Source organism: Callionymus lyra, chromosome 9 (assembly GCF_982586985.1).
Source record: "Callionymus lyra chromosome 9, fCalLyr1.hap1.1, whole genome shotgun sequence".
Classification (NCBI taxonomy): Eukaryota; Metazoa; Chordata; class Actinopteri; order Syngnathiformes; family Callionymidae; genus Callionymus; species Callionymus lyra.
In genome coordinates this window covers 29106325-29123916 of record NC_141826.1, presented here as the reverse complement: position 1 = coordinate 29123916, position 17592 = coordinate 29106325, and the positions used below count along the sequence as shown (strand labels likewise).

General features: G+C 40.9%; 1 protein-coding gene across 8 annotated transcripts in view; it reads left to right on the top strand.

Annotated features, from left to right (window-relative positions):
* Positions 1–17592, top strand: part of diaph2 (diaphanous-related formin 2) — a 289859-nt gene that overhangs the window by 139081 nt on the left and 133186 nt on the right. For all 8 annotated transcript variants that reach the window (XR_015712824.1, XR_015712823.1, XM_087799075.1 and 5 more), the window contains 3 exons: positions 5387–5488; positions 6587–6826; positions 7613–7742. Coding sequence is in view for 6 of the 8 variants with exons in the window: in XM_087799075.1 (XP_087655201.1) it covers positions 5387–5488; positions 6587–6826; positions 7613–7742 (472 nt within the window). In the remaining 2 variants the exon portion in view is untranslated. The remainder of the gene's footprint in view (positions 1–5386; positions 5489–6586; positions 6827–7612; positions 7743–17592) is intronic.

Genomic DNA, 17592 nt, shown 5'->3' with positions numbered 1-17592 from the left:
ATTAAGATGTAAAGATAGATATAAAGATATTAACATATTAACATATTAAGATGTAAAGAAAGATATAAAGATAAAGATTTATTTTATTCTTTTCATCTTCAGTTTGGACAGAAAATAGTTTAATTTAAAATGTAAAAAAACCTCTAAACTGACACTTTTTTGTCTGAATGAACATAAGAATTAAAGTGTTCAATATTTATAAAGATTTGATTTTTAAATTCAATATATATTTGAATTATTTTATTATAACAATTAGATTTGATCCTTGTTTTGTTTTGTTGTAGTTTTTGTGTTTTGTGTTGATGTGATGGAAACATGGTTTCATCTTCATCGTGAAAGTTTTATAAATTCAAGTTTTATTTCTTCATCTCCGTCCGTGAAGAAGTGAATCAAGTGTTTAAACGTCTGAAGCTCATGTTCTCATGAATCCTGGCAAACGTTCTCTGAGATCCATGTGATCTCTGGCAACGCTCCGCGGAGTTTTCATTCCCAAGTGCAGATCAAACACTGACGAGTCATCATGTCGGCGAGCGGCGTCTCCTCTGACCTCACTTCCTGCCCGTCAATCATGGTTCGCCGTGACGCTTGAGATGGTTTCACGGTGAAGATGTGGACGAGGAAAAGAAGTCACAACATCAACATCTTCATCAGAAGCTCTGAGGCTCGACCACTTATCCATGAAGACTTTCGTAAAGATCTGATGATGATCTTCACGTGTTTGATTTCACGCCGTGAGATACAACGTCACGCCGCGAGCGCGTCGTTATCCGAGCATCTGAAGCCTTCAGCTGCACATGCTCCTCAAAGTCTTCTGTGTGAAGATGCCAATCCAGCCGCCGTGTAACCAGATGTATCTGCTGATGGAGCTTCAACTGTTGCTCCTGTGAAGTCAGACGGCGGCGCTTTCTTCTCCACGCCAGCGCTGAGCCGGTGACTCCGGTCTGGTCCGGTCCGGTCCGGTCCGGTCCGGTCCGGTCCGGTCCGGTGCGGTCCGGTCTGGTCTGGTCTGGTCTGGTCCGGTCCGGTCCGGTCCGGTCCGGTGTGGTCCGGTCTGGTCTGGTCTGGTCCGGTCTGGTCTGGTCCGGTCTGGTCTGGTCCGGTCTGGTCTGGTCCGGTCTGGTCTGGTCCGGTCTGGTCTGGTCTGGTCTGGTCCCGTCCGGTCACACCTGACAGCGACTGAAAGATGGATCCACATCAGAATCTGTGACATTAAAGCTGGTGTGAGAATCGTGGCTTCAAACATTCATGTTCTCACACGACACGTTGATGTTCTCAAGGTCATTCTTGAACGATTGTATCAACATACAATTGTCTGCAGGTGTGTGTGTGTGTGTGTGTGTGTGTGTGTGTGTGTGTGTGTGTGTGTGTGTCCTGTGAAAGCCTGGTGACATGTCACCTGCCTCGCACCCGACTAGCTGGGATAGACTCCAGCCCCCGCGACCCTGATAATGGAATCAGTGGAGAATGAATGGATTATTTTTGTCTTCAGTCTCGACTCTCGTTCTTCTCTCGGTCTGAAGTCGTTTTTCATCTCGCAGTCGATTCGTTAATAACCGCGTTTGTTTGCATCAAGATCTTCCAGATGTTGTGACCAAAACATCTGGGTCTGGATCCATCGTAGGTCCAGGAATGACCTCAGAGTGTTTGTGCTCAAGGTTTGAATCTCAAGATGAAGTTTGTTAGTCAGTGAAGCTTCTTCAGAATCATGTCGTTGAAAACATTCTTCGTCTAGAAACGTATGAAAAGCAACTATGAAGAGTCTCTTCAGCGAAGGCTCACGACTCACCTCTGCCATGGTAACAACCTTTCCAGCAGCTCCCCCGGGAGCCTGGACTGCAGCCCTCCTTGTTATTATTGTTTGTTTCTCTTGTCAATCACGCGCTCATCCATATGCAAGCAGCCATTATCATCTCGATGCCCGTCGGCGGCGGAGCTGCAGCTCCAGCCAGCTTTGTTCTGACAACAGGTGCGAGGAGCGTCTTCGGGCATTTGCATGTCACCCCAGTGCATTCTGGGGGCAGCGTTGTTGGTTTGCACTCCTTGTGCGAGTCAGGCTCGAACCGGACGAGACGTTAACGACTCTTATGGTGATGTTATCGTCACGCTGGACTCCTGCTGTGACACGTTGCTCACCTGTCCAGGTACTGTTCCTCCTCAGGGCTGATGCTTTTCTTACTGCAGCGTAATTTAGTTTTTTTATTTTACACTCGGCTCGTCGTCGCGGCGACAGCTGGCTCGTCGCTCTCACTTTCTGAAGCACAAACAAATTAATTTGTGTGTGTTGTGTTCGCCGGCGTCTCCTCGCTTGATTGACAGTCGCTTCCAGCAGCTTTCATGACATCATGAGAGACGAGTTTTCAAACCAGACTTTCATTGTCCGACTCACAGGGTTTTGTTGGAAACAGTTCACCTGCTTCCTGTCACGTGACGTCACTTCCTGCTCCGCCTCCTCCTCTCACCTGGAAGATGCTCACGTCTGCATCCAGAAGCTCTGCTGCTGCTGACGGACGCGTTTAATGTCACGTTAAATCTGTCAGGTTCTCCTCCCCGACCATCAAAGGAATCCTTCTTCTCTCGCTCTCCGTCCATCATCCTATGTTTACCTTCTTCTCCTTCCATCACTTCTTTCTTTCACGCTAATGCGATTTTAGAATCTGCCAGAGTCGCTCTGCAGCCTGTCACTCAGGATCTCACACAACTGTCCACGGATTGTGTTGATCGTCTTCTGTGGAACATCAGTGTTTAGAAGAACATCCTCTCGACAGATGTTTCTTATGTGGAAGTCATTCAAGACAGTTTCATTGTCGTCCTCTAGATGTCGCCCTGGAGTCATTTAAACAGCCTCATTTAAAGTGAGAGCGCCACCTACTGACCTTTGACCTATGAACCGCTGCTACAGATGATGGACGGATGAGAAAGGAGGACAAATGTTACATAGTGTGGCTTTAATGACGATAGAAATCAAAGGTAAAACAAAAGAGAAGCAAAAGTGTTTGAAAGTAAAATGTTATAAAACAAACTCGAGTGAATAAAAATAGATGTTTGAATAAACAGAAAACATAACAAAACATGAATATTCAACGAGATCTTCGACCTTCTGTCGCGTCGCGTGACAAACATCTGCAGCAACTTTGCTGTGAAGCGTCGAAGGCAGAAGAACTTTGAAGAACTTTGAAGAACTTTGAAGAGCAGATGAAGAGAAGAAGATGTTGCTGGTGACGCGAGGTCACGCTTCTGCTGTGATGTCACGACTGTGACGTTAAAAACATACGAGAAGATCTGACGTGTCTCTGATGAAGATCCCAGCTCCCCAGGGGAGACTCCACGGTGGCAGAAATCAACGGCTTTAACCTTCTTTAATAACGTCTCGTGTCGCTTCATCTGCTGCCTCGAACATATGTTCTTGAGCCGAGATGTTCTTCTCAAACCTCACGTCTGGATCAGTGAGTCGTCGGAGCTTCTGAACACGAGCACCTGCTGCTCCGTGAGTCACGTCTGAGCCTCAAGATCTTCTTCAGGACGGACGTGGTTCACTCAGAGCTCAAGATCTTCTTCAGGACGGACGTGGTTCACTCAGAGCTCAAGATCTTCTTCAGGACGGACGTGGTTCACTCAGAGCTCAAGACCTTCTCGTACGATTATTGAACCTGATTCAGTCTCTTCAGCGTCACGAGCCGACGAGTCTCGACACCTCATGAGTTTAGTACTAGTTTAACTAGTTTAACTAGTTTAAACAAAGTCTTCCTTTTAACACTGACTCGCAACCAATAAAACATTTTAAATTTAGGAAAAAAAGATCTATGTTTGTTACATTAGACTGAACTGAGCCTCGTCGTAGTGTGTGTTTAAAAACACTATCTGTGTGTGTTTAAAAACACTGTGTGTGTGTGTTTAAAAACACTGTGTGCGTGTGTTTAAAAACACTATCTGTGTGTGTTTAAAAACACTATCTGTGTGTGTTTAAAAACACTATCTGTGTGTGTTTAAAAACACTGTGTGTGTGTGTTTAAAAACACTGTGTGCGTGTGTTTAAAAACACTATCTGTGTGTGTTTAAAAACACTATCTGTGTGTGTTTAAAAACACTATCTGTGTGTGTTTAAAAACACTGTGTGTGTTTAAAAACACTATCTGTGTGTTTTTAAAAACACTATCTGTGTGTGTTTAAAAACACTATCTGTGTATGTTTAAAAACACTATCTGTGTGTGTTTAAAAACACTGTGTGTGTTTAAAAACACTATCTGTGTGTGTGTTTAAAAACACTATCTGTGTGTGTGTTTAAAAACACTGTGTGTGTTTAAAAACACTATCTGTGTGTGTTTAAAAACACTATCTGTGTGTGTTTAAAAACACTATCTGTGTGTGTTTAAAAACACTATCTGTGTGTGTTTAAAAACACTGTGTGTGTGTGTGTTTAAAAACACTGTGTGCGTGTGTTTAAAAACACTATCTGTGTGTGTTTAAAAACACTGTGCGTGTGTTTAAAAACACTATCTGTGTGTGTTTAAAAACACTGTGTGTGTGTGTGTTTAAAAACACTGTGTGCGTGTGTTTAAAAACACTATCTGTGTGTGTTTAAAAACACTATCTGTGTGTGTTTAAAAACACTGTGTGTGTTTAAAAACACTATCTGTGTGTGTTTAAAAACACTGTGTGTGTTTAAAAACACTGTGTGTGTTTAAAAACACTGTGTGTTTAAAACACGCCGGAGCAGCAGCGTCTGATCCGACGACAACTGATTGATTCGTTGACGTAAAACACAAACTGTCGGTTCTTCCTTTTTTAAGCATCTTTTTTCTGTTTTAAGTTGATGTTTTGTCGTCTCTTAAAATAAATAGTTTATATATAGATGTTATAAATGTGTTCCTATGGTTTATTTTGAGGCACGAAATGTTGAGTTCATTTGTAACAATCATTTGATTTCACGACCAACACGGACCTGATGATCCTGAACTGGTTCCACAGAAAGTGATCCTGAGGACGAGTCGCTGAAGCAGCAGTTGAAGCTGGAGCTCATGTTTGGTTGCTGAGGAGCATCAGCAGCTAATGAGGAGCTGAGACCCTCTAAAGGGCATCTTTCCCTCTTTGTCCCCCAGAGATGTTCAACTGCCGCCAAAGTCACTCTGGTCGATCGTAGTCACTTTGTTGACCTTTGAGTGAACAATTAACATTTGCTTCTGTCAGTCGCACACAATTTTACACGCCAGCGGATCGACGAAAACAAAACATGTTTCAGCAAAAACTAAAATAAAATAATAGAAAAGAAAATACAAGTTTAACCTTTTAATGAAGCTAATGTTTATTGTGTGTGTGTGTGTGTGCGTGTGTGTCCGTGTGTGTGTGTGTGTGTGTGTGTGTCCGTGTGTGTGTGTGTGTGTGTGTGTAGAACCTGATAAAGAACCTGCCGGAGCAGAAGGAGTTGAACTCGTTGGCGGAACTGAAGAGTGAATATGAAGAGCTGGTGGAGTCGGAGCAGTTTGGCATCGTGGTGAGTATAAGTGTTGTTGTTGTTGTTGTTGTTGTTGTTGTTGTTGTTGTTGTTGTGTGACTTCATGTCCTGAGAAAAGACACACTTCAAATATTCCCTCTCGTTCTCTCTCTTCCTAAACTATTCTGACCCTTCAAAAGTGTGATTGACAGTTCATGATGTTTCATGACGTTTCACGATGTTTCACGATGTTTCACGATGTTTCACGATGTTTCACGATGTTTCACGATGTTTCACGATGTTTCACGATGTTTCACGATGTTTCACGATGTTTCACGATGTTTCTAGTTTGACATCTGTTAGTTTTGTTGAGACGTCACCAACAGCATTCTGGGTAATATTTTCATAAATCAAATACACTTAAAAGATCAATTTGTTTTTTTTAACCCTTGTGTGTGTGTGTGTCTGGGTCGAAGGCTTTCGGGTCACTTTGACCCAGAGACAACACACGGGTTAAGAGAAGTAAAATGATAAGATAATACACAACAAAGTGTTGTGTGTAGTTGTGTTTGTGTTCAAGTTCATTGACAGAAGTGAAACTCTTCATCTCCATGGCAACTGTCATGTCAAGAGAAACATGTTGACCTTTGACCTCACAGCAGCAGCTTCACATCAGACCAAGAGTCAGTTTTTAGAAGCTGCTGTTATCACTTTATGATCAACATCTGAACGTTCGACTCGACTTCCACGGCAGGAAGTGAAACCTGAGACTCTATTGATTTGATCTGATCGACTCGATCGACTCGATCAGATCAATAAGTCGTTGTTTTTGTGCAGCTTCAGTTTTACAATTGACATGTTTATTCTGACGTGATTTCATGTTTTTATTAAAGTTTGTTTTCTTTATCTTTGAATGAATCCTTGTTAGATTTATTTTTCCATATCTACACGTGTTCTATTTATAAACTGATATTTGTGACGCGTCTTCAGATGAAAATCTGTTTTTATGGCAATACTTCAAATATTTGAATGTTTTCATTTTGTTTTTATTTATTCGTTTTACTAAAAACTGGATCAAAAGTCAATGAATTTACAGATTTATAATATATTTCTATATACTTCTAACTATAAGCTGCAGCTCATGCTCTAATGTCACAGATGAGTTCGGTGAAGCTCCTGCGGCCGCGACTCAACGGGATCCTGTTCAAACTGACCTTCGAGGAGCAGGTGAACAACATCCGTCCAGACATCATGAACGTCACCTTCGCCTGCGAGGAGGTGAAGAAGAGCGAGGGCTTCAAGAAGCTGCTGGAGCTGGTGCTGCTGGTGGGAAACTACATGAACGCCGGCTCCAGGAACGCTCAGACCTTCGGCTTCAACGTCGGCTTCCTGTGCAAGGTCGGTCTTCAAATCATCTCGTCTCTGCTCCTGACGCTGGAGATGATTCACGTTTGAAACGTGTTTTTCCTCACATTTATTTATCAAAAACACAAAAGTCAGGCGAGACTTTCTAACGAAGCGAGAAAGTGTTTTGTTTGATAAAAGAAAGTGAGAAAGAATCTTGAGACGATCAGACCTCAGGAGGTTGATTGTTGTTGACGGACCAGAAGAAAGACCTCCTCACTGGAGTCCATCAGGACCAGAGCGTCCAGGAGACCTGATGGTCTCGTCAGCGAGGAGGAGGTTGATGATGAGAACGAGGGAGACGCGCGCGACCCATGACTTCCACCCTCAGCAGGATGTGATGTCAAGGACACGATCGATGGATGTTTGAATGAACTCTGACCTCAGAGACTCAGAAGGTTCATGAACGACGACACCTTTTTATTCCATTTGTATCTTCTGTGCTTCGAGTCTTTTATTCTGAAGATGGAAGATTTAATTTGAAAGATAAATATCAAACTATAAAACCAGACGTTAACAAATCATTTATAAAATAACATGAAGAAGAAGAAGAAGAAGAAGAACAAGTGAGAAATATCTTTATTTCCATCTCAGACGTTCAGTTCAGTTTGATGTGTTTTTACTCGACACTGAGAGCAGAAGGTCGGACTCTCAAGTTCGATTTCCCAGCATGTATTTCCAGCTGCGTGTCAATCACTGTAACGACTCACGTGGTTTTGTTGACTTCTGAGACTTTTCCTCCTGATGATGTTGATCTTCATGGAAGCTTCGTTTCTGCAGCTTCGAGACACGAAGTCTCTCAGTCAGAAGACGACGCTGCTGCACTTCCTGGCCGAGAAATGTGAGGAAAACTACAGCGAGATCCTGAACTTCCCGGACGAGCTGGAGCACGTGGACAGCGCCAGCAAAGGTACAGAAGGTTCTCCTGGTTCTGATCCGAGTGTTCGTGGTTTGATCAGAACTCATCGTCAACCAAACCTGGACCAATCATTTTATCTGGTTTTATTGTTTAAACATTATTTAGATTCTGGTCATAAATGAAAAAACTTTGACACTTTTTTAGATGTTGATTCAGGAAAAATTAATATTTTCATATTTACATGTGATGATCTTGTGATGATCTCGTGATGATCTGGTGATGATCTGGTGATGATCTCGTGATGATCTCGTGATGAACTCGTGATGAACTCGTGATGATCTCGTGATGATCTCGTGATGATCTCGTGATGATCTCGTGATGATCTCGTGATGATCTCGTGATGATCTCGTGAAGATCTCGTGATGAACTCGTGATGATCTCGTGATGATCTCGTGAAGATCTCGTGATGATCTCGTGATGATCTCGTGATGATCTCGTGATGATCTCGTGATGATCTCGTGATGATCTCGTGATGAACTCGTGATGATCTCGTGATGAACTCGTGATGATCTGGTGATGATCTTGTGATGATCTCGTGATGATCTCGTGATGATCTCGTGATGATCTCGTGATGAACTCGTGATGATCTCGTGATGAACTCGTGATGATCTCGTGATGATCTCGTGATGATCTCGTGATGATCTCGTGATGATCTCGTGATGATCTCGTGATGATCTCGTGATGATCTCGTGATGAACTCGTGATGATCTGGTGATGATCTGGTGATGATCTGGTGATGATCTGGTGATGATCTGGTGATGATCTCGTGATGATCTCGTGATGATCTGGTGATGAACTCGTGATGATCTCGTGATGATCTCGTGATGAACTCGTGATGATCTGGTGATGATCTCGTGATGAACTCGTGATGATCTGGTGATGATCTCGTGATGAACTCGTGATGATCTGGTGATGAACTCGTGATGATCTGGTGATGATCTCGTGATGATCTCGTGATGATCTCGTGAAGATCTCGTGATGATCTCGTGATGATCTCGTGATGAACTCGTGATGATCTCGTGATGATCTCGTGATGATCTCGTGATGATCTCGTGATGATCTCGTGATGATCTCGTGAAGATCTCGTGAAGATCTCGTGATGATCTCGTGATGAACTCGTGATGATCTCGTGATGATCTCGTGATGATCTCGTGATGAACTCGTGATGATCTCGTGATGATCTCGTGATGATCTCGTGATGATCTCGTGAAGATCTCGTGATGATCTCGTGATGATCTCGTGATGATCTCGTGATGATCTCGTGAAGATCTCGTGATGATCTCGTGAAGATCTCGTGATGATCTCGTGAAGATCTCGTGATGATCTCGTGATGATCTCGTGATGAACTCGTGATGATCTCGTGATGATCTCGTGAAGATCTCGTGATGATCTCGTGATGAACTCGTGATGATCTCGTGATGATCTCGTGATGATCTCGTGATGAACTCGTGATGATCTCGTGATGATCTCGTGATGAACTCGTGATGATCTGGTGATGATCTGGTGATGATCTGGTGATGATCTGGTGATGATCTGGTGATGATCTGGTGATGAACTCGTGATGATCTGGTGATGATCTGGTGATGATCTCGTGATGATCTCGTGATGATCTCGTGATGATCTCGTGATGATCTCGTGATGATCTCGTGATGAACTCGTGATGATCTCGTGATGATCTCGTGATGATCTCGTGATGAACTCGTGATGATCTGGTGATGATCTGGTGATGATCTCATGATGATCTCGTGATGATCTCGTGATGATCTCATGATGATCTCGTGATGATCTCGTGATGATCTCGTGATGATCTCGTGATGATCTCGTGATGATCTGGTGATGAACTCGTGATGATCTGGTGATGATCTCGTGAAGATCTCGTGATGATCTCGTGATGATCTCGTGAAGATCTCGTGATGATCTCGTGAAGATCTCGTGAAGATCTCGTGATGATCTCGTGATGATCTCGTGATGATCTCGTGAAGATCTCGTGATGATCTCGTGAAGATCTCGTGATGATCTCGTGATGATCTCGTGATGAACTCGTGATGATCTCGTGAAGATCTCGTAATGATCTCGTGATGATCTCGTGATGATCTCGTGAAGATCTGGTGATGATCTCGTGATGAACTCGTGATGATCTCGTGATGATCTCGTGATGAACTCGTGATGATCTCGTGATGATCTCGTGATGAACTCGTGATGATCTGGTGAAGATCTGGTGATGATCTCGTGATGAACTCGTGATGATCTCGTGATGATCTCGTGATGATCTCGTGATGAACTCGTGATGATCTCGTGATGATCTCGTGAAGATCTCGTGAAGATCTCGTGATGATCTCGTGATGATCTCGTGATGATCTCGTGAAGATCTCGTGATGATCTCGTGATGATCTCGTGATGATCTCGTGATGATCTTGTGATGAACTCGTGATGATCTCGTGATGATCTCGTGATGATCTCGTGATGAACTCGTGATGATCTCGTGATGATCTCGTGATGATCTCGTGATGAACTCGTGATGATCTCGTGATGATCTTGTGATGATCTCGTGATGATCTCGTGATGATCTCGTGATGAACTCGTGAAGATCTCGTGATGATCTCGTGATGATCTCGTGATGATCTCGTGATGAACTCGTGATGATCTCGTGATGATCTCGTGATGATCTCGTGATGAACTCGTGATGATCTCGTGATGATCTCGTGATGATCTCGTGATGATCTCGTGATGAACTCGTGATGATCTCGTGATGATCTCGTGATGATCTCGTGATGATCTCGTGATGATCTTGTGATGAACCTGTTGAAGATCTCGTGAAGATGATCTCGTGATGATCTCGTGATGATCTCGTGATGATCTCGTGATGAACTCGTGATGAACTCGTGATGATCTCGTGATGATCTCGTGATGATCTCGTGATCATCTCGTGATGATCTTGTGATGAACTCGTGAAGATCTCATGACGCTCTTGAGACTGAACAAGTCATGTTCTCCGTTCTTGAACCTTCAGTGTTTGCATCAATTCTCACACAAACATCAACTTCTGGTTCTGACGTCCACAGAAATGTGATTGAGATCATTAAAGAGAAGTCATCGTCAGGTGTTGACGAGAGGTCAGAGTTCACAGGAGGTCAGGTGTGTGACGAGAGGTCAGAGTTCACGAGAGGTCAGGTGTTGTGACGAGAGGTCAGGGTCGACGAGAGGTCAATTATTAATGAATAATAATAATAATTCATACATTAATTTAACACAATAATATACATTTATTGTTATTATTTTAAACTGCAAAGTACAAGACAGTAAATGTTTAAAATAACAATATTGTTAAATATATGTTTCTTCTGTAAAAGCTGTAGATTCTGTAGAGTTTAACTTAATTTTACCTTTTAATGATCATTAATGATCGTAACGATGAACGTAAACAATGAACGCTGGCTTCGAACCTTCAGGTAAGACAGGAAGTCTTGCTCGACCTTTGACCTCGCACTGATGTGTTAAAGCTGGTCGTGGACGGTTGAGTCTCAGAGACTGAAGAGATTTTTCTTCATCACAGGATCCGACGAGAGAAAGAAGCAAATGTGACAAAATGTTCTCATAAATCTAGAGTTTCAGACGCAGTGAAGGACAAACTACTGAGAGAGAAGGAGGAGAAGAAACTTTGAGGACATTAACATGAACAGTTGGACCTTTTTACACAGAAGGAGAGAAGGAGGGAGAGAAGGAGGGATGGAGAGAGAGAGAGAAGGAGAGAGAGAAGGAGAGAGAGTGGTGGAGTGAAGGAGAGAGACAGAGAGAGAGATGGATGGAGAGAGAGGGGGATGGAGAGAGAGGGAGGGATGGAGAGAGGTATGGAAGGAGAAAGAGGAGTTGAAAATTGTTGGATTACATTTGAAATATACAGTATATTGATATATTATTAAAGTTATACTACAGTGTCAACGGATGTGAAGGTAAAGATTTAAATACATTTCATTGACATGTTCATGATCATCGGAGAATAAAGTGTTCATTTAACTACGGCTGTAAAACAAGTTGTAACGTCGCACACAGGAAGGAAGTGAAACCTTCTTCACCTGCACTTTTATTACCCAGCATGCTCTGACTGAGGTAATTTAGCTGCTCTGTTTCCCGCGAGTCTCGACCTTTGGCGAAGACGCTCGCGGTGCTTTGGCTGCTTCGACTTAAATCTCCTCCAACTGCGATGCTGACCTTTGCTGTGGTTTTCCTCGAGTCTCTGCTTCTGGAGAGTTTTCTGCAAGTGTGTCCATGTTGTGAGTCCATGTCGTCCGTGACTCACACAGAAAGTGTAACTACACATGTCATCCTCACACAGGAAGTGTAACTACACATGTCATCCTCACACAGGAAGTGTAACTACACATGTCATCCTCACACAGGAAGTGTAACTACACATGTCATCCTCACACAGGAAGTGTAACTACACATGTCGTCCTCACACAGGAAGTGTAACTACACATGTCGTCCTCACACAGGAAGTGTAACTACACATGTCGTCCTCACACAGTAACTACACATGTCGTCCTCACACAGGAAGTGTAACTACACATGTCGTCCTCACACAGTAACTACACATGTCATCCTCACACAGGAAGTGTAACTACACATGTCGTCCTCACACAGGAAGTGTAACTACACATGTCATCCTCACACAGGAAGTGTAACTACACATGTCGTCCTCACACAGTAACTACACATGTCATCCTCACACAGGAAGTGTAACTACACATGTCGTCCTCACACAGGAAGTGTAACTACACATGTCGTCCTCACACAGTAACTACACATGTCATCCTCACACAGGAAGTGTAACTACACATGTCGTCCTCACACAGGAAGTGTAACTACACATGTCGTCCTCACACAGTAACTACACATGTCATCCTCACACAGGAAGTGTAACTACACATGTCGTCCTCACACAGTAACTACACATGTCATCCTCACACAGGAAGTGTAACTACACATGTCGTCCTCACACAGTAACTACACATGTCGTCCTCACACAGGAAGTGTAACTACACATGTCGTCCTCACACAGGAAGTGTAACTACACATGTCATCCTCACACAGGAAGTGTAACTACACATGTCGTCCTCACACAGGAAGTGTAACTACACATGTCGTCCATGACTCACACAGGAAGTGTAACTACACATGTCGTCCTCACACAGGAAGTGTAACTACACATGTCGTCCGTGACTCACACAGGAAGTGTAACTACACATGTCGTCCTCACACAGGAAGTGTAACTACACATGTCGTCCGTGACTCACACAGGAAGTGTAACTACACATGTCGTCCTCACACAGGAAGTGTAACTACACATGTCATCCTCACACAGGAAGTGTAACTACACATGTCGTCCTCACACAGTAACTACACATGTCATCCTCACACAGTAACTACACATGTCATCCTCACACAGGAAGTGTAACTACACATGTCGTCCTCACACAGTAACTACACATGTCGTCCTCACACAGTAACTACACATGTCATCCTCACACAGGAAGTGTAACTACACATATCGTCCTCACACAGGAAGTGTAACTACACATGTCGTCCTCACACAGGAAGTGTAACTACACATGTCATCCTCACACAGGAAGTGTAACTACACATGTCGTCCTCACACAGGAAGTGTAACTACACATGTCATCCTCACACAGGAAGTGTAACTACACATGTCGTCCTCACACAGGAAGTGTAACTACACATGTCGTCCTCACACAGTAACTACACATGTCGTCCCCACACAGTAACTACACATGTCATCCTCACACAGTAACTACACATGTCATCCTCACACAGGAAGTGTAACTACACATGTCGTCCTCACACAGGAAGTGTAACTACACATGTCGTCCCCACACAGTAACTACACATGTCGTCCTCACACAGTAACTACACATGTCGTCCTCACACAGGAAGTGTAACTACACATGTCGTCCTCACACAGGAAGTGTAACTACACATGTCATCCTCACACAGGAAGTGTAACTACACATGTCATCCTCACACAGGAAGTGTAACTACACATGTCATCCTCACACAGTAACTACACACATGTGTGTAGTGTCCACTGACTCGTACTTGTTTCTCTCCGATGATGAAATCCAGATCATTTGTTCAATCCTGATGTTCCTCCAGAAGTCACACCTGTCACAACACTTCACTCCAGGCTCAGATCAGCTCAAGACTTTAGTTTCGCTCGTGAATTATTGACCAAAGATACAGTTTTGATGAAACTTCGACACGTTCAAGCTCCTGATCTTTGTGTTGATTGATTTAAATCAAAATAAGTTCTGCGTCTGTTTTTGTTCAGTCAGATGATCCTAGTGTGACGTCTCAGAGTCTGGATCCATTCCTGGTCAGAGTGGACCCGGGCCAGACCGTTTTGAGTCTAGAGGGTCTTTGGTTCAGCTCTGGTTATCTTCAGATGATGTGATGCTCTTCGCTTTCTTGGACCAGAACCTTCAGTCCTCGTCACGTCGTGATCCTCAGTCTTGAAGGGCTGGAAGGTCCTCTCAGTGTTTGAGGAGAGATTCTTCTCTGGTGGACCATCTTGGGTTCTTGACGCGTCAGTTCATGTCTCAGGTCTAAGTGAAGAGTGAGCTGAGCCAAGAGCAGAGCCGGAACAGCTGGACAGACGACGGTTCTTTCAAGTGTGAAACAAACGAGTGATGCTTAAGTTTAGAAGATGAAGCGAGATTTTCTCTGAGACCTTCATCTAGAAACAGAGAAACGACTCAAACGTTTGACGAGAACTTCTCCATGGATTGAGCAGAAACACCTGGAGCTGAACATCTGTATCAACCTGTGAACCATCTTCACGAAGGTTACGTCGGTGAAGGATCTGCTGCAGGAGAAGATCAGGAGTCCATGTTCTTCAAGCTTCTGCTAACAAAGCCTTGAGCTCTTGTGACAATAGATTCGCTCGCAGCTACAAACCCCTGAAGTTAGGAAGGTGTCTCTGGTGCATGCTGGGAGTTCTGTCCGTGTTCATTCCAGGTGTTGTTGTGCGAGTCTCGTGGAATATTTGAACATGTTGAGAAGAACTAGAAGGTCTCAGGAGATCCTCCTGCTGCTCCTCGTGTTCCTCAAGATGATGGATCCGGTGTTTATGTTTGTTTATGTTCAAGTTAGAGAAACTAGTTTGACTTCAGAGAGTGATTTACTCTCATGTCGAGGAAACTATTGAACAGTTTCTGATCGGAAGTTTAACTTAAAGCATCATTTAAGAACTTCACGCTTCTAAGATACGTTTAATGTTTTCATGAAGACCAGACTCTAAAGAAGCGACTCGTCACGTTGATAGAATCATGATCTGATGTCGTCAACAATCATAGAAACAACATCGACGAGTCGTTAACGTCAGCAGCTGATCGTGTTTATGAATCAACTTGTGTAGAAATAAATGTAGAAATAAATGTACAAATACATTTATAAATAAATGTACAAATAAATGTACAAATACATTTATAAATAAATGTACAAATAAATGTACAAATACATTTATAAATACATGTATAAATAAATGTAGAAATAAATGTACAAATAAATGTACAAATACATTTATAAATAAATGTAGAAATAAATGTACAAATAAATGTACAAATACATTTATAAATAAATGTAGAAATAAATGTACAAATAAATGTACAAATACATTTATAAATAAATGTAGAAATAAATGTAGAAATACATTTATAAATAAATGTACAAATAAATGTACAAATACATTTATAAATACATGTATAAATAAATGTAGAAATAAATGTACAAATAAATGTACAAATACATTTATAAATAAATGTAGAAATAAATGTACAAATAAATGTACAAATACATTTATAAATAAATGTAGAAATAAATGTACAAATAAATGTACAAATACATTTATAAATAAATGTACAAATAAATGTACAAATACATTTATAAATAAATGTACAAATAAATGTACAAATAAATGTACAAATACATTTATAAATACATGTATAAATAAATGTAGAAATAAATGTACAAATAAATGTACAAATACATTTATAAATAAATGTAGAAATAAATGTACAAATAAATGTACAAATACATTTATAAATAAATGTAGAAATAAATGTACAAATAAATGTACAAATACATTTATAAATAAATGTAGAAATAAATGTACAAATAAATGTACAAATACATTTATAAATAAATGTAGAAATAAATGTAGAAATAAATGTACAAATACATTTATAAATAAATGTATAAATAAATGTATAAATAAATGTATAAATAAATGTACAAATAAATGTACAAATACATTTATAAATAAATGTAGAAATAAATGTAGAAATAAATGTACAAATAAATGTACAAATACATTTATAAATAAATGTATAAATAAATGTAGAAATAAATGTACAAATACATTTATAAATAAATGTATAAATAAATGTACAAATAAATGTACAAATAAATGTACAAATACATTTATAAATAAATGTAGAAATAAATGTAGAAATAAATGTACAAATACATTTATAAATAAATGTAGAAATAAATGTAGAAATAAATGTAAAAATAAATGTACAAATACATTTATAAATAAATGTATAAATAAATGTACAAATAAATGTACAAATACATTTATAAATAAATGTAGAAATAAATGTAGAAATAAATGTAAAAATAAATGTACAAATACATTTATAAATAAATGTAGAAATAAATGTAGAAATAAATGTACAAATAAATGTACAAATACATTTATAAATAAATGTATAAATAAATGTACAAATACATTTATAAATAAATGTATAAATAAATGTACAAATACATTTATAAATAAATGTATAAATAAATGTACAAATAAATGTACAAATAAATTTATAAATACCTAAAATGTCTAAATGTATAAATACATTTTTGCATAAATATCAATATGTCAAAATAAATAAATAACTTCTAATGTAATTTAAAGAATGGATCTATTTTATGTATTAATACACATTTTGTCATTTATACATTTTGACATTTATTTATACATTTTATCTTCTATTTATTGAGGTATTTATACATTTATACATTTTGTTGTCCGTATGTAAATTAGGTGGGCGTGTCGAACATCAGTCTAAGGTAGTGATTGGTTAAACCGGCGAAACAAACTAAATCAATGGATGTCGATCCAAAGCTATTGTTTCTGCAGAAACTGATCAAAAGGATCGACGCTGACGAAGAGTTGAAGAATCTTTTTTTCATCTTGAGAAGTTGTTCGTGTTGTTCGTGTGCAAGAGACGGATTTTGTTTAACAACCACGACCCTAAAGAATGCAGTATCACCAGCTGTGGTTCAGTGGTTCAGGACTCGCCTCTGGACCCAGACCTTCAGTGGTTCAGGACTCGCCTCTGGACCCAGACCTTCAGTGGTTCAGGACTCGCCTCTGGACCCAGGCCTTCAGTGGTTCAGGACTCGCCTCTGGACCCAGACCTTCAGTGGTTCAGGACTCGCCTCTGGACCCAGACCTTCAGTGGTTCAGGACTCGCCTCTGGACCCAGACCTTCAGTGGTTCAGGACTCGCCTCTTGACCCAGTAAACTTAAACGCAGTACAACTACACACATTACACACTGGACTGGGATCTTCTCTCATTCAAGTCTATATCAGATCATAAATTACTAGCAATAGCCGTGAAGCTAATATGAACATGTGACGCTCTCAAGGCAGTGGTAGTTGATCCACGGCTGAAACCAATCACTGCCTTAGACTGATGTTGGACCCGCCCACTTCATTTACATATGGACAACGAAACGCCAAAATGACAAAATTAAAAAATGTAT